The sequence below is a fragment of the Muntiacus reevesi genome, chromosome 11 (assembly GCF_963930625.1).
Source record: "Muntiacus reevesi chromosome 11, mMunRee1.1, whole genome shotgun sequence".
Classification (NCBI taxonomy): Eukaryota; Metazoa; Chordata; class Mammalia; order Artiodactyla; family Cervidae; genus Muntiacus; species Muntiacus reevesi.
Genome location: NC_089259.1, coordinates 23,876,074 through 23,898,645, shown reverse-complemented (window position 1 = coordinate 23,898,645; position 22,572 = coordinate 23,876,074). Strand labels below are relative to the sequence as shown.

Sequence of the window (22,572 nt, the reverse complement as noted above, 5' to 3'; positions counted from 1 at the left end):
TCATGAGGATGCAGAAAAGGAGACTGGCAGCTGACACTCTCCTCTGCTCACTGCTCCACTTCAGTGCCCAGGGTTACAGGGTTAAAGACAGACACTGCTGCTCGGAGGCAAGCAGGGAGGCAGAAAGGAAGTCGTCTTTGTTATGCCAACAGATGAAGACGAGCGGGCCTCATCTTCCACCCTTGACAATCCAGAGTCAGTGACTTCCCATATTTATCTCTCCTTTTGTTACCCACAACACAGGGGTTCTTAAACTTAGGTGAACATCAGAATAACCTGGAAGGCTTGTGAGAACCCAGACTGCTGGGCCCCAGTTCAGGGGATGGTGATGCTGCTGGCCCAGGGATCACACTCTGGAAACCACTTCCTTATCTGTCTGTCCTCCTAAATCTGGGACTGGGATCACCTGATCAGAACTGCCTGGAATACTGGTTAAAACAGGCTTTTGTCCTTGTCAGAATCTAGAGAGTTTGGGGGTAAGAATGGCAAACTCTATACCAAGTTCCCAAATGACTCTCATGAACTTTAAACTTTTGAGTCTCATCACCTTACTCTTTAGCCAAGTCTGTCATCAGTGTTCCGTCCAGTCTAGGTGAGCTTACGACACAATAAGGGAGGAGCTCTGAGTCCATCGGAAAATAGGTGAGGCACACTCGCCCCACCTCAAGGGCCAGCTGTGTTGTGAGATGCTGTAGCCATGCTGTGGGGAGGAGGCAAAGTGAAAAGAAGGTCTTGGAGGATCTGCAGGGAATGAGTGTGCGTGCGGGCATGAGAAGTCGCTTCAGTCGTATCCGACTCTTTGCAACACTATGGACTGTGGTATGCAGCAAAGCCCCCAGGGAAAAGCACCTCTTAGAGAACCAAGGTGGACCACATGGTCTAGCTCTCCAGCCAACTAAGAGTCCCTTCTTCTAAGACTCGTTTCTGAAGTTTCAGTTTTAGCGTCTCCACTTTTAAACAGGGAGGCTGTAACTCACACTGGGCAGTTGTACCTGAGGAAGGTCCTAGAGATCTTTTCCCATCCCTCTGGGACCACACCACTGAGTGGAAGAAGGCCTCAGTGTAGACCCTAAAGGTCTTGGTCTCTATTTATAAGAGCTTCCCCGCCTGCGTTTGTGAAATCAGATGACGATCACTCTGATGTATGTATCACTTAATAATTCACATTCAACAGTTTAGAGCACTTAGTAAATAATTACCTACCATCATGAAATAAATCTTCTACCTAAGACAGACAGACAAACTAATTCATGTCAGTTTAAGGCCCAAGAAGGACAGGGCAGAGCTGAGGCACTCATCCTAAGAGTCCACAACCTGCCCCAACACCAGCACCAGAGCCCCAGACAGACAGGAGCCAGGCCCAGAGTCACTGCCGACCGTGGCCCCAGGGCTGTGCTGGGGCCATAGCCAAAGTGCGCTGATCAAGACTCAGGGAACACAAACGGCAGCCAGCCAGCCACAAGTGGAACAGAAGCTTTAATCGAGGTTTCTGGAGTCGGGGGCCCTGAGCCTAAAAAAATATTTCTTTCTGTTTCTTTTTTTTTTTTGAGCAGAAATGATGCAAGTCGGGAGCGTACTCCTATTTGTGGGCAACTCTGGGTTTTCCGAATCTTTCATTAAGTTTTCCTGAACCCGATGTTTTTTCTTGCAGCCAACATGCTAGACTCTGGCAAATCTGTTCCCCCAGCTTACCATGTTCTAAAATTATAAACCGGAATCTGCGCTCCGTTGAAACCTCACGCTCTGGGCTTTCACACACCCCTGCTCAGCATGCGTCACAAACAAAGCAGTCGCTCCGGGCTCCTCGGCAGCCTTACCTGAGCTGGTGGAGGCCGGGGATTTGCTGCGCCGGGAAGGCCCTGGGCTCTTGGTGGTGCTCCTGCGGGACGATGAAGCTATTTTGGTGTAGGAAGTAGACTTCACCACGCGACATTCTGGGGAAAGAAGAAAGGCTGCACGTCAGTAGAGGGGCACGGCGCATGCCGTTGGACATGTACAATAAACTTAGAAATACACAGCTTTCCTCAGTCACACGTGCTTCCTGCCAGCTCAGCACATGTCCATGACAACAGAACCAAGACCATGACCAGAAAGGGCACCTGGACGTCTCAGACATCGAGCTAAATGCAGCTGTCCCTCTGTATTCACGGAGATTTGGTTCCAGAACCACCCGCCCTGAACCACCACCACCAGTGGTTGCTCTGGCCTGGCCAAGTGACCCTGCATGAGATTCCCACTTCTTAAACAAAGACAGACAAGAGTGCATATGAACATACCAGCACAAATTCAAAGTAGACACAAGCAAGAAACAATATCAGAAGACACGACCAGAACCACCACATGAATAACGTCTGAGAGCGTGTCTCGAGGTTTTAATTCACAAAATGGAACTTCCCTCACAGTTCAGTGGCTAAGACTTCCCACTCCCAATGCAGGGGACCCAGGCTCACTCCCTGGTCAGGGAACTAAATCCCACATGTTGCAACTAAGACCCAGCACATCCCCCCACTGACCCCCCCCAAAAAAAATATATATGCACACACAGAGATATTTTAAAAAAAATACATACACTATGATTCTTTAAGAGAGTAAAGTGTTAGTCACTGGGTTGTATTACCTCATTGTGACCCTATGCACTGTAGCCCACTAGGCTCCTCTGTCCATGGGATTTCCCAGGCAAGAATAATGGAGTGGGCGGCCATGCCCTTCTAGGGGATCTTCCCGACCCAGGAATCGAACCTGGGTCTCCACTGCGGGCAGATTCTTTACTGTCTGAGCCACCAGGGAAAGTCATGTAATTCACAAAACAGATCTTTGCACCATGTGACAAGGACATCCACTTGGCTCAAGGCTCTGGCCACACCACGGCCAACACCTCCTGGAGTCTGTCCCAGCCTACAGACATTGGCCTGGCCTCTCAGAAGTACATTACGAACTAGGTTGGACAGATATAATGCTGCCTGTCCACTGGCATGCTTCCAGTGACATTGTTACCAAGCGTTCACTCCATGCCAGGCGGTGAGCTCTTCCGGCCTGGAGGAGAACACACGTGACTTTGGAACCAGAAACGCTGACCCCCTGGTAGTGCACCATAATCTTTTAACCAGCGAGGGCTAGTTTTTCTTCTGTGGGCCTCGTATTTGAAAAATGTTGGCTTATGAAACAAACTGCACAAAATAATAACACATTTCTCACTGTAAATCAAAACCAGGGCTACCAGGAGGGCAAGATGACCAGGATTTCTTTTCCCTAGGTCGTGAACATTTAGAGGTCACATGAATTTAAAATAATAATTTAAAAAAGCCCGGCGTCTAGTTAGCAGGGATGAATGGTTAAAATAGAAAGCTACCAGATGGTGCACACTGGTAATAACACCCATCTGTGAGCCGCAAAGTGAATTAAAAAGTTGATTTTGGGGTCTGTCGCATGCTGTTTGCCACAGGTGCCAGAAATTGCTAGTTCTGGGCTCCACCTACCAGCGAGGGTTCTGGAGCAGCATAACAGAACCGCTGTTACCACACTAAGTTGACATGTTTCCAGCCACCAGAAAGAAAGTGGGTATTTTTGTCAGGCAGCTCAGTCTTACCAGAGCTAATGTAGGCGTTCTGTTTGATTTTCGGAGTACTGAAAAAACCCTGCGGACTCATGCCATGTTCTACAGCTTCTATGGCTTCTCTTGAACTCATTTTCCACCATATTATTAATCTATCAAAAGGGTTCATTTATTCATTTGCCTCCCCATACCCTACTCCCTTGGTGGTGGTTTAGTTGCTAAGTTGTATCTGACTCTTGCGACCCCATGGACTGTAGCCCACCAGGCTCCTCTGTCCATGGGATTCTCCAGGCAAGAATACTAGGGTGGGTTGCCATTTCCTCCTCCAGGGGATCTTCCCGACCCAGGGATCGAACCCGGGTCCCTTGCACTGCAGGCAGGTTCTTTACTGACTGAGCTACCAGGAGTACCACCTAGTCCTGGCATATTTAAAAGCACATAATAGCTGCTCAATAAATACTGGCCCACGTTGTTACTCATCTTGTTACCGCCTGTGTGAACTCTTAACTATTATTCGCTAGAATGATCCAACCTCTCATTTTACAGACAAGGCAAGTGAGATTCTGAGGGTCTAAATGGTCTGCAATGGAATCCCAGTCTCCCGGATCCTCACAACCCCAGGATCTGGGGCAGTGGCCTGTTCCATTGTGAGTAAAGGTTGGAAAATTAACAGTGACCATGGACAGGGCAGATGGACAAGTGGGTGGTGGTGGATAATGGGAAGGAAGGCAAGCAACCCATTCTCATATCAACATTAAATTAAAATTTAATTACTAAAGCTGGGAGTGTGTCAAGATGCTTACTGCATCAAAAACAACAACAACAACAACAACAACAAAAAAGAAATAAGGAACTCTCTTTCAAAAATGGAATTATAGGAAATAATCATTTGGGAGATCATGGAGTCCGAAAGATAAATTACAAATCTCAGGCCACTTGCCTTCAGGATAAGAGTGAAGCTTCCTGAGTCATACAGGGAGATTAGCATAATCCTGAAAGGCTAGGGCTGAATAACAGAAAGCAGACACACAACAAGGATAGTAACTGCTTCCCCCCGCCCCCGCCACCACCCAGGGTCAAAATAAAACCAACTGAAGACACTTGCAGCACCGCCATAAATTAGAGAAAAAAAAGAAAAAATACAAAGGACTCCAATCATCTTTCCCATTACAGTTTAGATTTTAATTACTTTAAATGGAAGTGGTATTTTATGATGGTGAAAGATGTCATGGAGAAGGACAAATGCTTCATTACTTTAGAGAGAATGCCAAAATCTCTGTCAGCTTAAAATCACAATTTAGAAAGCTTGTGAATAATACGATCTAAATGGCCAGTAAAGTACAAAACCTTATTTGTTCTCACGAAGGCCATTTTCACAATGTCTGGCAAGGAAGCAAATAGAACCCTCCCCTCTCTGCTGGGGTCACTTGCCTTTGGGGTCAATCACTTCATTCTGATATTTTTGGCATCTTCCTATTAAAAGGGATGCATTTCCTTTGGCTGTGGGGACACTTCTTAAGGAGGATGAGACTGAAGGGCTTTAGGTAAGCCACTTGAAAGAAGCTTCAGGACAGTAATTTCTCTTGCCACTGATGGTCACACCTTACCCAAGTACAGAAAATCAGATGAAATACATTAACTGGGTCTCTGTGACTAGACCTCCCATAGCAAGCAAGTAAGCAAGCAAAGTCTGATTAAATCTCTGCTTCAGAAAGTCCCTATAATCATAGCTCTGTGAGGGGGAGAGTACCATTCTCCATATGGCCTGTACTAACGTTAGCTTTACAGATGTTCTCATAATTTGGTAAGAGAGGTTAGGACATTTCCCACCTTTACCCAGGACCCCAACTCATGAAACAGGTGCTCTGTGATGGCCAGGATGTGAATGCAGAGGGAGGAAACTGGAGAAGGAATACACCCTTCGGCCCTGTTCCCAGTGGCTTGAGAACCACCCCTCCTCCCACCCTGCAGAGCAGATTCTCCCCCAACTCAGAAATAGTTGGGAAGTGTAGGCTGATGTGTAATGAAGGGTGCTAGAGAACAGGAACAATTCCAGAACTCCATCACTGGCATCAGCAGCTGACCTGAGCTCACATAGCCAAGACGCTCATGCATTCAACAGAGCCTGATAGTATCTTTTGGAGAACCCTGAAGGACAAGGTGATGTCCCCTCAATGCCTAGGCAGCCTTACTGACATGCTGCAAACTGGCTAGAGAATATCCTCTAAACAAGAGATTTCTTTACTCCTCTAAGCTCTTTGTAAAGCCAGCAGATTAAAATCACTGTCAGGCGGAGACCTCTCAGTGATCACTACTCTAAATTCAGTTGTCCTGAGCTACTCATGAGATGGGCATGCTCATCTGGAAGCATCTGTTACCAGCAGTAGATGCTCTGTGCTTTCTTGCCCATCCTGGTAACAAAGACAGGCTCCCCGCTAACCTGGCAAAGGTACAAAGCTTCCAAATGGAACAGTACAGCTCAGCTGGTAAAGAATCCACCTGCAATGCAGGAGTCCCTGCTTCGATTCCTGGGTCAGGAAGATCCCCTGGAGAAGGGAACGGCTACCCACTCCAGTATTCTATACAGTCCATGGGGTCACAAAGAGTCGGGCAGGACTGAGTGACTTTCACTTTCTTTTACTTCCTCTCCGTGGCTACATGCCAGAGAGTCAGGGAGCCCATTTAGTTCTAGAGACTTTTGACAAATATGGCGCAAGTTCCGTGACCAAGAGAGAAAACCTGCAATGCTGGCTGTCTAACTGTCCAACAAAAGTACGTCTTACATGTTCAGATGCTCTGGGTTGGAATGACCCATCTGGGAGTACCACGGTTATAAATGGTTACCCATTCAAAGCTGTCCTCAATTCATGAATATCCTCCCCTCCTGTCTTGGTGAGGGGCTGGCCAGAGTCTTTCTGGTGCGCCTCCAGGGCCTGGGGTATTCACCACCTTCTGGCTCAGCCTTCTGGCTGTTGAAGCTCTGACCATCCTGCTTAGCCTCCAGCTTTCAGTGTGGATGAGCTGGAAGACCATTCCTGGTGTGACTGACGGCTCAAGTTTACTTCCTATAGAAACATAATGATTTTCATACTTTAGGGCAGTCTTTTGAAGTGAAATGGCTCAGTCGTATCCAACTCTTTGAGACCCCATGGACAGTAGCCTGCACCAGGCTCCTCCTTCCATGGGATTTTCCAAGCAGGAACACTGGAGTGGGTTGCCATTTCCTTCTCCAGGGGATCTTCCCAACCCAGGGGTCGAACCTGGGTCTCCCACATTGTAGGCAGACGCTTTACCATCTGAGCCACAGATGTTGGCTCCGAGGAACTCCCTGGTGGTCCAGTGGTTATGACTCCGCAGGGTTTACGTTCAATCCCTGGAAGGGGAACTAAGATCCTGAAAGCCTCGCGGCAAGGCAAAAGAAAACAAGCAAAAGTTTCCACAAAGGCAGGCTCCTGCAGGAAGGGCTGATCTGCTGCATTTCCCCGGTGGGGATGAAGGCTCTGAGAACTGAGACCCATTCCCTTTTTTCTGCACCACTTAGGTTCAGTCAGTTCTCACACCGCAGTGAGACCTCCCATTCCTACTGACGGCGGGGTTTGGAACCAGCGTTCCAAAGCTCCAAATGCAGCAGGTCTTGGCATAAAAGCAGTGGAGACAGAAACACCTTAAACCATAGTTTTTTCTAAAAAATAAAATCTGTAGCAGATTGGACTGGAAGCAAAGGTGTCAGCTGGAGTGGCTTCACTGGAGAATAAAGTCCCAGAAACTGAGATTTTTTTAAAAGCACCTTCTAAAAATATATCTCTGTGTGTCTAAACCCAGCGCCTAGCCTGGCCCACCACAACCCTAAGAACCCCCAGCTCAGAATGGCAGGTGGCATACACGTGTTCCTGCGTGATGCTGCGTGGCTGCCGGCTGTGAAACTAACAGGAACCAGCTCTGGAGCACTTGCTAGCTGGGTGCTGACCCTTCCATGACATTCTGGCGCTGGCATGCTCTGTCCTGACATCTTGGGAGTCACCACTCAGATCTACTGTTTTAATTGTGTGAGCGAGTCTCTTCTCCAAATACACTTTTTTCCTCCTGAGAGTCAAGTAAGAAGTAATTTTCCCTGCATAACAGCTGAGTGTCATCTGGTGCCTAGAGACGGCCTGGTAGCCCAGGTTCCTGCTGTCTCGTCTGTCACCCCGAGTGTTCTTCTCCACCGAGTCCCAGCCTGCTCCTTGTACCATCTTCAAGTTTCAGCCCTGGGGAAAAGAGAAAAAGAGGAAGGCTTCCGAACACGAAACAGGAAAGGCTGCCGTGTGCCTCGCTGCACCAGATCTTTCCTTCCTGATGCGAATCTGGGTCTTTCCTTTTTGCCACATCAGCCGTGCTATTCAGCGCCAGGCGCTAGTGGACTCCCCAGCTTGCTGCCCACTAGATTCCGGCAGCGTCTCCCTGGCTGTGACGACCAGAACATGTCTCCACACGTTGCCACAGCCCCTGGCTGAGAACCACTTCTGCATCTCCCACTAGCGATGTTCCCAACGGTCTTCAATAAATTCTTCAATTCTTCCTTGAGGGCATTAATGAAGCCATCACCAACCACCTGCCCGGGGGCCTAAACAATGCACCTTGCACATTCTTTCCATAGACTGGGCCAACATGACCATGCCCTCCTTGAGGGGATCTTCTCCACATAGGGATCAAACCTGCGTCTCTTATGTCTCCCACATTGGCAGGCGGGTTCTTTACCACTAGTGCCACTTGGGAAACCCCAAAACAATGCATTCTGCACATTCTTTCAGTAGATTTGGCCAACATGGATTCATAGTTTCAGGTATCTGTGGATCCGCTGCAGAGAAGATAACGTGACTGGCAATGTTGTAAGTCTTCCAGTTGTTTGTTAAAATCAGATCAGCGTGCACTGCTTTGCCGTCTCTGAGAACACGGTGACATGGGACCCTGAAACACTCTTGGCTTCTTAGTTGAGAGTTTAGAAAATGGAAGAACACTGAAATCAAGGTGCTACAGAGCCACCATAGTCCCTTCGAAGGTTCTAGAAAAGAAACCTGGCCTTGCCGCCTCCTCTTTCTGGTGGCTCCAGGCGTTCCCTGGCTCACGGCTGCATCATGAAGACCTCTGCCCACATCTCCACGTGGACTTTCCCTCAGTGTGTCTGTGTCAAAACCTTTTGCCTCCTTCTTAGGCTGGTATTTGTGACGGCATTTCAGGTTTGCCTGGAAGATCCAAGATAATCTCCTCATCTCAAGATCCTTCACTTAATTATATCTGCAGAGAAGCTTTTTCGAAGTTAGGAACATTTCAGTCAGTCAGTTCAGTTGCTCAGTTGTGTCTGACTCTTTGCAACCCCATCGACTGCAGCACACCAGGCCTTCCTGTCCATCGCCAACTCCCCGAGTGTGCTCAAACTCATGTCCATTGAGTCGGTGTTGCCTTCCAACCATCTCATCCTCTCTCGTCCCCTTCTCCTCCTGCCTTCAATCTTTCCCAGCATCAGGGTCTTTTCCAAGGAGTCAGTTCTTCGCATCAGGTGGCCAAAGGATTGGAGTTTCAGTTTCAGCACCAGTCCTTCCAATGAATATTCAGGACTCATTCCCTTTAGAATTGACTGCTTTGATCTCCTTGCAGTCCAAGGGACTCTCACAAGTCTCCTCCAACACCACAGTTCAAAAGCATCAATTCTTTGGTGCTCAGCTTTCTTTATGGTCCATTTACAAGGGACCATAAAGAAAGGGAACATTTACAAGTTGACATTCTTGGGTGGTCATTCAACCTACTACAGTGTATCACAACTTTAGGACAAACCTTTCTTAAAAATTTTTGTCAGGATTCTGCTGTTACTTCCCCGCCTAAAGCCCTTCTAGGACTCATTGCTGCTCTTTGAGAACACGCTGAGCACAGCCTGTAAGGTCCCTGCCCACCTCAGCTCCTCTCTCCTCCCTCTGTACACACTATCGCAGTTTCTGACAAACACTAAGTATCTTCCTGCCTCTGGCCTTTAGGGAACGCTAATTTCCCTGCAGGAGGAACAATTCCACCCTTGTGCTGTCTCACTTCCGCTCATCCTTCCCTGTTCAGCTTAAATTCATCTATTTTGTAAATATTTACCAAGTTCCTGCTGCTTAGGTGCCAGGATGCAGCAGTAACTCATGAGACAGGGTACCTGCTCTGACGGGAGTTTATACTGTAGAAGATGAAATGGGCCTTAAAACACACAAAAAGAACAAGAGCAGATGTTCTAACCACTCTGTCAAGGAAAGAAAGATGCTGTGACAGTGACAGTGAGTGGCTGGCTGAGCGGTTTCTCTACAGGGATGGCCAGAGAAGGTCTCTGGGAGTAGAGGACGCTGAAGGTGAGCTCTGAACATAGGAAGGAACCAGCCATGGGTAGATTACAGGAAAGAGAGAGGCAGGGGCCAGAGTGAGTCAGGATTGGAAAGATTAAATGAGGCGGTTGGATTTTACTGAAGCAAGATGGAAAGTTACAGAAGGAGTTTAAACAAAAGCGTTGAAATGTTCAGGTCTGCAAGTCTAAAAGATCAGTTCAGTCGCTCAGTCGTGGCCGACTCTTTGCGACCCCATGGACACCAGGCCTCCCTGTCCATCACCAACTCCCGGAGCTTGCTCAGACTCACGCCCATTGAGTCGGTGATGCCATCCAACCATCTCATCCTCTGTCGTCCCCTTCTCCTCCTGCCATCACCTTGGGGCTAATCTAGGTGAGGAACGGTGGTGGCTTGGACCAGGACACAGGTAATAGAATGGATGGAAGAGAAGGACTCGACATACAATGTGGTAGTCCAGTCCACAAGGCTTAAGAGAGGTCTGGGTAGGGTTGGTGGGGGGAGTGGGCAGGACAACCCCCGCTTACATGATCTTTGGCAGGCGTACTTCTGAGACCCACTGACTGGTCTGCACAACAGAGTGGCTTCATGCGCTGAAACCAAGAGAGACCACGAGTTTACCAAGGCCCATGGTCCCCCTTCAGGATAAAGGACAGACTTTCCCACTCTAAAAATGGAGAACCCTTGTCCTTCTTTTGACCAACTGAATTAGAATCATTGGAGATGGAAGCTAAAGCATTAAAAAGAAAAAAAAAAATCCCCAGGTGATCCCAATAGTATCAGTCCACAGACCAGAAACTCTCTGCCACTCTCTGGTCCACAGATAAGAAAATCACTAAAAAAAATAAAAAAAAATACAGAGGCTCAGCACTTGAAGTAATTGTTCAATGTGGCATTTGGAACAAAGGATTAAACTAACAGTCTGAGGAGAGAGGTTAGCAGGATAAATCAGCCTTGAAAAAACGAAAAATATCCATCCTACTTAGATCTGGTCCCAACTCAAATTTTCAAAAACAACAAACTGCCGCCCTGAGGCTCAGCCAAAAGCAGACTTTGGAAGAAGAACTGCAGTTCACGTTTAACAACTCATAACCACCTGGTTATCATTAGTTACAAAATGGAAATAATCTGAAAGATAGGTAAGAAACAGATAAATTACCTAAGGAACAAAAGGAAGAAAAAAAGTAAATTATAAATTTCTCCTAGAGAAAGACAAACAAAAAAAGCATGGAAGTGAGAATTGAAATAAAATTTCATAGCTCTGTCCTGTAGAGTAAGGCTCCTTTTATGCCTGACTTTATCCCACTCCTGCAGAAATAAGTATACATCTTTGGTCTAGTAGCTCCAGCCCAGGCCCAAGTGGTTCAGGAGTCAGAGGTCTCGATGGGGCTCCCTGAGAAAGGGAAAGGTGTAGAACTGTCCTTTGTCACCTTAATGAGATCAGGACTAGTCACAGCTTAGATGCGGTCTAGTCTCCTCCCATCAAAACAGTCACAGGCTCTGTGCTGTCCGACAGTTTAGGCCATCTTGTTTAGGGACGTTCTCTAGCATCTTGTGGTGATGTGGTCCACGGACCAGCAGCCTCAACATCGCCTGAGAGGTTGTAGAATCTCAGGTCCAACTCCAGACCTACTGACTCAGAAGGTGCATTTTCCCAGTGTTCCTAGTAATCTGGACTCACATTAAAGCTTGAGAAGAACCACTCTAGAACTCTAGAGGGATGCCCTATTCTGATCAAAGGGAGCACGTAAAAACAAACAAACAACAGGTTCCCTGGATCCAGTCCCTAGAGATTCTGATCTCAAAGGCCCGGCATCTGCATCTTGAACAAGCACCTCAGATGATTATGACTCTGAAACTCAAAGGGTAACCTAAGAAACAGGCCATAGATGGTAATAAATAATAATTAGTAACTCGAGAAAGGAATTAAGTAACAGATATAGTCCAGTATCTTCCTGAGGGGGCAGTATTGTACTGTATCACTTGGGGGTCATTGTTGAACACAAAACCTCCCAAACCCCTTCCCCAGATGTTTTGATGCAGTAACTCTGGATGAGGATCTGGGAATTTCTATTTCTAATTAGTACCCTGGGTGGCACTTAAAGAGATTTAGGTGCACTGCTCTAGTGGGAGATATCCATGGTAAAATTGAGAAGGGCCCCGTGTGAGGTGAGCCTGTCCTGGCTGCTCATCACCTGCTTAAAGCAGAAGAACTAGGTTCCTGGTGGGGGGAAGGGCTCATGTACCAAAGAAGTTTCCGCAAAGTCATATACACGCATGCATGCATGCTCAGTCGTGTCCAACTCTTTGCAACCCCATGGATCACAGCCCACCAGGCTCCTCTGTCCATGGAATTCTCTAGGCAAGACTACTGGAGTGAGTTGCCATTTCCTCCTCCAGGGGATCTTCCCAACTCAGGGGTCAAACCTGCATCTCCTGTGTTGGCAGATGGATTCTTTACCGCTGAGCCACCTGGGAGGTCCAGAAAGTCATCTACCCACGTGTAAATGTTCTGTGGAGTGGAGATCAAGCTTGGCTGGGAACAGAGACTTTTCACCAGCAAGAAGTTCCTGCATTTGAGGAATAGTGAGCTAAGTCTTCCTGAGAAAAGACACTCAAACCTATGTCAACATGAGGTAAATGGTACATAGGGGTCACCTCTCTTTCATGTCTTGAGGCAAAGGAAAGATTTGAGAAGATAATTCTCCAAACAAAATCATCTTTGAGTCTGCACTGTCATCTCAAGGAGAAAAAATTAAAAAAAAAAAAAAATCAACAGAGAAACCAAGGGGAAAAAAGTCTTAACTAGAAGACCAGGAATAAAGATTCAGACTCTGGTGCAGAAGAAAGTAACCAGGCAGAATGACTATCATGAGAAATGACAAGCTGAAGTTACACGGTTATAAAGGGACTGATGATACTCAAGAATAACGATTCAAATCTACTTCCGAGCAAAGTGTCAATGGGAAAGAATTTAATTCAGAGGGTTTGCCTTCCAGGAACAGGGACAATCACAGAGGCTGACAAAACTCAGCTGCTTCAGGGAAGAAACAGGTAACAGAAACATGAGCATTTCACAGAGCACAAAAAATCAGAACATAAAGAAAAGCTGCTAGATAATAAATGCTGTATGTGTGTATTAGGCACTCAGTCATGTCCGACTCTCTGTGACCCTATGGACTGCAGGCTGCCAGGCTCCTCTGTCCATGAAATTCTCCAGGCAAGAATACTGGAGTGGGTTGCCATTTCCTTCTCCGGGATAATAAAAGTTGACTAGGTTCTTAAGAAAGCTCGTATTTCCTTCCAAGGAAATACTTAGGAGCACGGCAGCCAACGGTTTTCCCACAATGGTTTAGATATTGTTCTAACTAACCATCAGCAGGTTTTAGAATGAATGACTTCTTGGGGGTATCACGGAAGTACCTACCCCGAAGAAACAAAAGCTCTTAGTAAAAGTTCCCCATCAGTACCACAGAAGCAACACTTCTCTGCTAAGAGGGTTCTAAGAGTGCCATCAGGGAGACTCACTGGAGAAATTAAATTAAGTGCTGCACAGAAATCCATTTTCTGGGAATCAGTTATGCCTATGGGTGTCCAGGGTACTCTTTGAAGATCAGCAAAATAAGAGACCCCAGGAAACTGGGATGAAATACATTCTTTCCATCTTTTCATAATCAGTACAGAAAATAGACACTGCCCACAACAGGGCAACTTTTATAGTCTGTCAATAGCTTTTTGACTGTTCCACGGCTTCAGGGAAAATAGCAAGTCTGGTTATTTCACTGAGAGATTAAATAGGATAAAAACGACTTAAAGCTCAGAGACAAAGTTTCACAGATTTAATAGAAATAAGAGATATGTTTCTAGGTGCTCCACTTTCTAGGGTCATTAATATAGTCTAAGCTTCTCTGGGGCCGACCCTCTTCACCCCTGCAATCCTTGCTGAGGAGGCAACTGTGTCTTCAGCTGAATGGCAACTCCCCTACCATTTAGCTTGCAAAAAGAAATGTTCTGTTGCTTCTGTTTTTGACAAAGTGAAGAGCTTGTGTCAGTAGATAAACTCTGCTCTTCTACAGTTAGCAATCACATAAGGTACACGCTTGTCAAATACAGCTAAGAAGGCTACATGTTAAAGGCCTGGGGGACATTCCAGGTTTTCCAAGTGCCACACTGTTTGAATGAGCAAGGAGGTGGGGCAAACACCAGAAAACGGTGGAACCAACATGACAAGGGCATTCCTGGTGACTTTCTCAGCTGTTGCTAGCCCTGCACTTCTAAGCAGCCCACATGGGTCTTTGAATTTAGGATGGAACCGTTAAAACAAGAGGACAACCAGACAAGATATTTGCCACAGTTTTTGTGATCCACTGGATTTCTGGCTGCATGATCTAGGTTGCTCACAGATCACAAAGGATGCTGTATTTGCTTCTCAAACCTTCCCTTTAACCTTGTTTCATGTGAGTCGGTGTCCAGGAGGAAGAAGTGGTATGTGGAGAATGATAAGGAAATGGGAGGGGATCTGGGAAGAGGGAGCCACTAATATCAGTTTTCAACCAAGATTGCCAGTTTCTAACTATGCAAACCTGAGGAAGACTATTATCTAGGAGCTCATCTCGGCATGCATAGCTTAATCCTTGACATCTTACAGCTCAGATATTTGTTTAGGACAGAGTTACAAGAACTAAAGAGCTTCTTGATGAAAGTGAAAGAGGAGAGTAAAAAAACTGGCTTAAAACTCAACATTCAAAAAACTAAGATCATGGCATCTGGTCCCATCACTTCATGGCAAATACATGGGGAATCAATGGAAATAGTGACAGACTTTATTTTCTTGGGCTCCGAAATCACTGAAGATGGTGACTGCAGCCATGAAACTAAAAGACGCTTGCTCCTTGGAAGAAAAGCTATGACCAACCTAGTCAACATATTAAAAAGCAGAGACATTACTTTGCCGACAAAGGTTCGTCTAGTCTAAGCTATGGTTTTTCCAGTAGTTGTGTATGGATGTAAGAGTTGGACCATAAAGAAAGCTGAGTGCCAAAGAATGGATGCTTTTGAACTGTGGTGCTGGAGGAGACTCTTGAGAGTCCCTTGGACTGCAAGGAGATCCACCCAGTCCATCCTAAAGGAAATCAACCCTGAATATTCATTGGAAGGACTGATGCTAAAGCTGAAACTCCAATCCTTTGGCCACTTGATGTAAAGAACTGACTCCTTGGAAAAGACCCTGATGCTGGGAAAGATTGAAGGCAGGAGAAGGGGACAGGAGAGGATGAGATGGTTGGATGACATCACTGACTCGTTGGACATGAGTTTGAGAAAGCTCCAGGAGTTGGTGCTGGACAGGGAAGCCTGGTATGATGCAGTCCATGGGGTTGCAAAGAGGGGACATGACTGAGTGACTGAACTGAACTGACATCCGTACAAATAGGAAAGGGATGAATTTTCAGCTACACATACACAGAGAATGTAAAGTTATGAATGGCAGAGTTCTCCTCGATCAAACACATTTCTAAACCATTTCTTCTTTCTAAATTCTTTCACATTCATGCAACATGAGGGAGACACTTTAAGAGTGAGCTAATTCTTATAGGTAATTCTCTGTAGCCTGCTCTGAAAACTTAAGATTTCCTTTCCTCACTTTTGCCCAAAAGTGTCATATTTATTACCCTGTTTCTCATGTTTCCTTGTTACTTGACTTTCCTTTTAATGAGAAGTATCCTTCGCATCAACCTCCTAATAAAATCCTTGCTTGTATAGTTTAATTTGAAAGCACCTCCTTCACGAGCCATTTATCTATTTTCCCTTCTATTCCAAATGACAGACATTAAATTACATCTCTGGGTAGATGTGATTAATCTTCTATTCCAAAGTGAAGAAAAGAAGAAAAAGGTTAGAAACATTTAAAGCCTCTTTTTTTTTTTATTAGGAGAAGGCAGACTCTGGGTTGAAATCTTGATTTATTCCCCTTAAACCTATTTGAAGATCACCTTTAAAACAAGGGGTCAAATGCGGCTTGAAATGAATTCCCTGTGCAGTACTTATGTAAGTCCCTGGGTTATAGTATTTCAAAGCTAATAAATATTGTAGTCACATGAAGCCAGCCTTCTAATATGACAGTATATAGGATTTTAGAGGGATTGTGGTCTTTCAAGGAAAAGGATCTGGTTAGAAGGGAGACATCAGAGTAGACTTGCTGGAAAGCTGCCTGAAATCAGATGATAATTTTTTTGCATTTGGCCCTTAGCCATCAAACAAATAAGTCATTACTGCAGTCCACAAGGTAGTTATCTCTGGCCCAGGAGTTCACTAAATCACTTCAGTAGATAACTTGCTTTTTGTGGCTAGATTTATCATCTTCAAATATTTACCCAGTAAACTGCAATGCTGAGCTAAGGTAAACTTGCATTTTTGTGGTGAATTTGACTCTTTATTTCCAAAACAGAGAGGAAAGTGTCAAGCCATGTTTAAAGACATTCAGCTTCACATAGAGAGGATTTTTTTTTTTTCCTTTCCAAAAATATTAGCAGAAATGTGTTTAAATAATTTTTAAAAATCTGTTCGAGTTAGAAAACAGACGAGTGAGCTTGTTCTTCCCATCCTTCCTGGCACATCATGTACCTGATAATTTTTATTTTTAAAGAAACTTAAAGCATCTTGTAGGCTAGGAGAGAAGATATCTAACATGATGGTCTCTTAGCAACCACAGGATTCTAGAGAGGTCTACTGGGCCCCATTTAATGGAGAAAACATGGTTATACATAGAAATTTCAACATTTAATGCATAATTTCATAATTTTTCTTTGAAAATAATCTACCAAAAGTGTTTTGTAATGGATTTATTATTTTTATAAAGAGGACCTATAACCATTATAAAAATTCAAAAAGTGCAAAAAAGTTAAAAAAAAAAGCAGTAAATCATTCCAAACAAGAGTTTGGAGCTGTGCCACACTCTGCCACACTAGAATCTGCTTTGTCTTTCCTTGGTAATCACTTCTTAAAGTTGATGAGCCAGATTTGTTCTTCTTTATTTATTGGAATGTGATTGATGATCTATTGATTTTTAACATTTTCCTCTTAATTATTTAAATTAAATTTTGACAATTTTATTAGGAATACAGCAGGAAAAAAAAAAGGAATACAGCAGAAAACATTCTATAATTTTGAATCATTCCCTCATCTTTTTTTTTGTTTTTAAGATTGCATGATATATGCTATTTTTTAAGAAGGAATTTGGCTTTTGATTCTGACTCACTATCCAGTCCTCATCTATAGCATTTTTATTTTTACAGACCTCTTACCACCTTGATTACTAATCTCTCTAAAATATTTTTTCTTTCAATTTATGAAGAGAAATGAAGAGAAAATGCACTACCAACCTATCACGGCCATATAGTTAATAATGACATATTTATTTTAAAAATACTGTTAAGGACTATTTAATAAGGGATGTTTATGAGTGAAAAAAAGAGAGTATAGTGTGCAAGCATGCATGTGTGCTCAGCTGTTCAGTCGTGTCCGACTCTTCACAACCGCATGGACTGTGGTCCGCCAGGCTCCTCTGTCCGCGGGATTCTCTAGACAAGAACACTGGAGTGGTTGCCATGCCCTCCTCCAGGGCACATGTATGCAAATAAAAATTTTAAAAATATTTCTGAATAGTTTTAACAATGGTTTTTCCAAACCTTAGGTCAATGAATTGCTTTTAACTTTTTCTTTATGCTTTTCTGCATTTCCAACTTTCTGTAAGACAGCATTGCTCTTTAAATGTGAAAATGTTCTGAAATTTTATAAAATTCAACTATTAAGCATGGATCTAAATAGTAAAGAAGGGCAGGCGATAAAAAATTATTTCCTCCCACTTCCTATCTTAATTCAGCACCCACCTAGGGGTGCTAACTGATAACAATTTCTTGGTGAAAGTGAAAGTTTAGTCACTCAGTCGTGTCCCGACTCTTTGTGACCCCATGGACTGTAGCCTACCAGGCTCCTCTGTTCATGGGATTTTCAAGGCAAGAATACTGGAGTGGGTTGCTATTTCCTCCTCCAGGGGACCTTCTTGACACAGGAATTGAACCCAGGTCTCCCACACTGTAGGCAGATGCTTTACCATCTGAGCCACCAGGGAAGCCTGTCATAAAATTCAAGCATAAAATACAAGCACACATAAATATGTATATGTGCACAAATGAGTATGTATATGTTCTTTTGTATTAAAGTAGAATATAATACACAATATTGATACTTTGATTTTTTTTTCCTACTTAGCAATATATATTGGACAAGTTACAATATTGGCCTATCTGGGTTGACCTAATGCTTATTAGGGACAGCATACATAGTATGCTCATTTACTTATCTGGCTAGACTGATAGCTTTTACTTTTTTCTCTAGATTTTTGTTATTACAAATAAACTGCAATAACCTTTATAAATATATTTCTGTGCATCTGTGCACAAAATTTTCTAGAGGCACACTTGCCAGATCAATGATCAAAGACAGATATGCCTTTAAAATTTTTACAAATTGGTACTGGTACTATCTGGCATTCACTGATCAGTTATCAACTTTGCTTGAGACAGTCTTCCTTCATACTTTCACAACACTTTCTTTATGTTTTAAGTAAAAATGGGATTTCACCGTTGTGTTCACTTTCAGTTCATTACACTTAGTGAACTGAAAGCTTGAAAAAAAAAAGTCGCACAGTCATGTCCGACTCTTTGCGATTACATGGACTGTACCCTGTCCTGCTCCTCTGTCCATGGAATTCTCCAGGCAAGAGTACTGGCAGGGGTTGCCATTTCCTTCTCCTTATTTATAAATCATTTGAATTTTCTTGCTTGTGAACTGCGTGTCCATATCCTTCCAACTATTTTTTGCTGTTTGTCCTTTTCTTTACTGCTTGATAAATACTCTCTCTGTTACAAAATTTAGTCCTTTATAGGTTATGTTTAACAAACAAACTATTTTTAATTTGTCTCCTGACTTTAAATTTTTATAGTGTTTTGCCTCACAAAATTAATTGTTTTGCATTGTAATTAGAGAAACTTTTCTTTGATAGCTTCTGGGAATTAATTATTGTAAACCCATCCAATATGAAATTTAAACAAAAGGTCACAAAGTATTTTCAAGGAACATTTTCATTAGGTGCATGACATTACAGGTTCTGGAAATGACCAAAAATGCACATAACTTAGGTGGACTGTATGTTGGAGTTCTGTCTCAAGAAAATAGCACAAAATGTTGAAATTTACAATTAAAAAGAAAACTAATAATAAAAATGTTTAACAATTATAGTTGCCTTAACCTCAATTTTAACATTACTTTTGTACAACAAAAGAATTATAATTCTAGGTTTATACATATAAGATTTTTCTCTTTCTGTTTGAATAAAAATGAACTGTGGGACTGCTAAGAGTTAGGGGGTTTATTTCTAGAGAGACGAAAATGTTCTAACCGTGATCATGGTCAAGGTTTGCACAATTCTGTAAACACCCCAAAAGTCATTGAATTGTACCCTTTTTTGAGCGCCAAAAAATTGATGCTTTTGAACTATGGTGTTGGAGAAGACTCTTGAGAGTCCCTGGGACTGCAAGGAGATCCACCAGTCCATCCTGAAGGAGATAAGTCCTGGGTGTTCATTGGAAAGACTGATGCTGAAGCTGAAACTCCAATACTTTGGTCACCTCATGCGAAGAGTTGACTTGTTGGAAAAGACCCTGATGCTGGGAGGGATTGGGGGCAGGAGGAGAAGGGGATGACAGAGGATGAGATGGCTGGATGGCATCACCGACTCGATGGGCATGAGTTTAAGTAAACTCCGGGAATTTGTGATGGACAGGGAGGCCTGGCGTGCTGCGATTCATGGGGTCGCAAAGAGTCAGACACGACTGAGCGACTGAACTGAACTGAACTAAGTGGGTTAACTGCGTGGTGTGTGAGTCCTGTCTCAATAACGCTAAGAAATATTAAATTTGGTGAGTTTTGAGTGGAGTTGTGTGCAAAATAAATTACTGTGGTTTGTCAGCTCACTGCCCACAGCATCTTCTGTACCAGCTAGGACACAGTTTCATTAGGAAATGGGTTTTCAGTGGGCTTATCTTCAGAGATTCCTTCCCTGATCTGCCCTCTTTTCAAATTCTCACGACTGGGACAGAAGCCAGAGCAGATGGAGGGGCATTTTCTCAACTCCTCTCCCATGTTTCTGTTATTCCTCTAACCACTGGGGTTATCATACTTCCTCAGTGTAGTCAATCAATGCTCTAGAACTTGACCTGTCACAATATGGGTCAGCAGAGGTTAAGCAGCCCTGGATGATTCAAGGAAATTTAGCCTGGCTGGTACCAGCTGGGGGACACCCTAAGGGACTTTCAGGCTCTCACGAGCTCTCATCCTACTGAGGAGAGTGTGACCCAACACATTAAACAATTAGTTATACAATCACTATTTCTTACAGAATCTCTTCCGCCTGTCTCCTAAAATACCTACAATGATTATTCAGTGGTAGACATTTTTTGCTTTTTATTCTTGAAGACCTTTCATTAAGATATAATACAGAGAATAAAACTACAGGTATTAGTACATTATTTCCAGCAGCTTTGAATGACTGTTACCTTCATCATTGAATTTTTAACCCCCAGAGTATGAGTCAAAAATCAAGGTAAATAGTCTTTCTCTCTTGCACAGATCTGCAATGAGTCAGTGGTGAGCAAAAATCTCTAAAACTAATTTAATTCCTTGGAATCATCCTTAGCACACATAATTGGAAAACACTGTCAAGTTTTTCCATCCATGTACTAACATATTGGTGAGGTTCTTTGTGCCTCAGACTAAGGAAAATGTTGATCAGAAGAGGCCAGACAATTACACAAATTTTATCAAGTATTCTGAAAGCCCCATAAATGGCCCCAGATACAGTCTTATATACAGAGTAGATCATGCAAAATGCCCAGCTGGAATTAAGATTGCTGGAAGAAATATCAACAACCTCAGATATGCAGATGATACCACTCTAATGGCAGAAAGTGAAGAGGAACTAAAGAGCCTCTTGATGAGGGTGAAAGAGGAGAGTGAAAAAGCTGGCTTAAAACTAAACATTCAAAAAGCTAAGATCATGGCATCCAGTCCCATCATTTCATGGCCAATAGAAGGGGAAAAAGTAGAAGCAGTGACAGATTTTTCTTTCCTTGGACTCCAAAATCACTGCAAATGGAGATTGCAGCCATTAAATTAAAAGATGCTTGATCCTTGGATGACAAGCTATGACAAAGCTAGACAGCATATTATAAAGCAAAGACATCACTTTTCTGACAAAAGTCTGTACAGTCAAATCTATGGTTTCTAGTAGTCATGTATGGATGTAGGCGCTGGACCAGAAAGAAAGCTCAGAGCCGAAGAATTGATGCTTTTGAACTGTGGTGTTGGAGAAGACTCTTGAGAGTGCCTTGGACAGCAAGGAGATAGAAGTCAACCCTGAATATTCATTGGAAGGGCTGATGTTGAAGCTGAAACTCCAATACTTTGGCCACCTGATGTGAAGAACTGACTCCCTGGAAAAGACACTGATGCTGGGAAAGACTGAGGGCAAAAGGAGAAGAGGGTGGCAGAGATGACATGGTTAGACAGCAACACTGACTCAATGGACATGAATTTGAGTGAACTCCAGGAGATAGTGACGGACAGGGAACCTGGAGTGTTGTAGTTCATGGAGTCTCAGAGTCAGACGTGACTTAGTGACTGAACAACAAAAATCTATACAGTGCAGACAAAAAAAAAAAAAATCAGGGGTTGCCTACACTATATAAACTTGAGGATAAACTCACTTTGAAAATAATGAATATGGTTTCAGATAAAGTAGTATAAGTTATTTTTAATGAAAAATAGACTATTAATCTACTACTCAAATTTTTAAAAATTATTCTACAAACACCCAAAAGAAAGACATTTCATTCCAAAGCACCATCAAAATTGTATGTCACTGTCAGTTGTTGCTTGAGCTTCTCATGAATATTTTTTTTTCTAGTTCCCATAAACTTAAACCTCTGTTAATAAAACCTGCTCTACCTCCTCCGTAACTTCATTAACAACGTTCTGTTGCTTCCAGTCATCCTGAGAAGAACAGAAATATGGTGTGTTACTCCTGACATCATCATTCAGAGAAATCTCAGGGAAAAGAGGTTGAACATACATCTGCCCCAAAGGGAAAGGAACACTTAAAAGGTTTATTTTGAAACAGGGTAGAAAATTGATTCTCAAATATTCAAGTTTCTGAGAGATTTTGATTAGACTGGATACAGCAACAACAAAGAAAAGTAAGATAATGAAACAACACATACATAGAAATATGCTATTAGAACCCAATACACAGAGAAAAAACAAGTGACAATGGTCTGTTTTGTTTGAAAGAATATGGAACACAGCAATTCTCTTCTCATCAAAGGATCCAATAAATCTCCACAGAGAAATTCTCTTTCATCTCTCATGAGCTCAGCACTAGCATTGAGACAAAAGGGGTATGATCATTCAGTTCAGTTCAGTCATGCAGTCATGTCTGACTTTTTGCAATCCCATGGACTGCAGCACGCCAGGTCTCCCTGTCCATCACCATCTCCCAGAGCTTGCTCAAACTCATGCCCACCAAGTCAGTGATGCCATCCAACCATCTCATCC

At 43.5% G+C, this 22,572-nt stretch overlaps 1 protein-coding gene across 2 annotated transcripts in view; it reads right to left on the bottom strand.

Annotated features, from left to right (window-relative positions):
• The window catches only part of DCLK1 (doublecortin like kinase 1), a 335,403-nt gene that overhangs the window by 98,724 nt on the left and 214,107 nt on the right, over positions 1 to 22,572 (bottom strand). For both annotated transcript variants that reach the window (XM_065901788.1, XM_065901789.1), the window contains exon 5: positions 1,818 to 1,934. In XM_065901788.1, the coding sequence (XP_065757860.1) occupies positions 1,818 to 1,934 (117 nt within the window). The remainder of the gene's footprint in view (positions 1 to 1,817; positions 1,935 to 22,572) is intronic.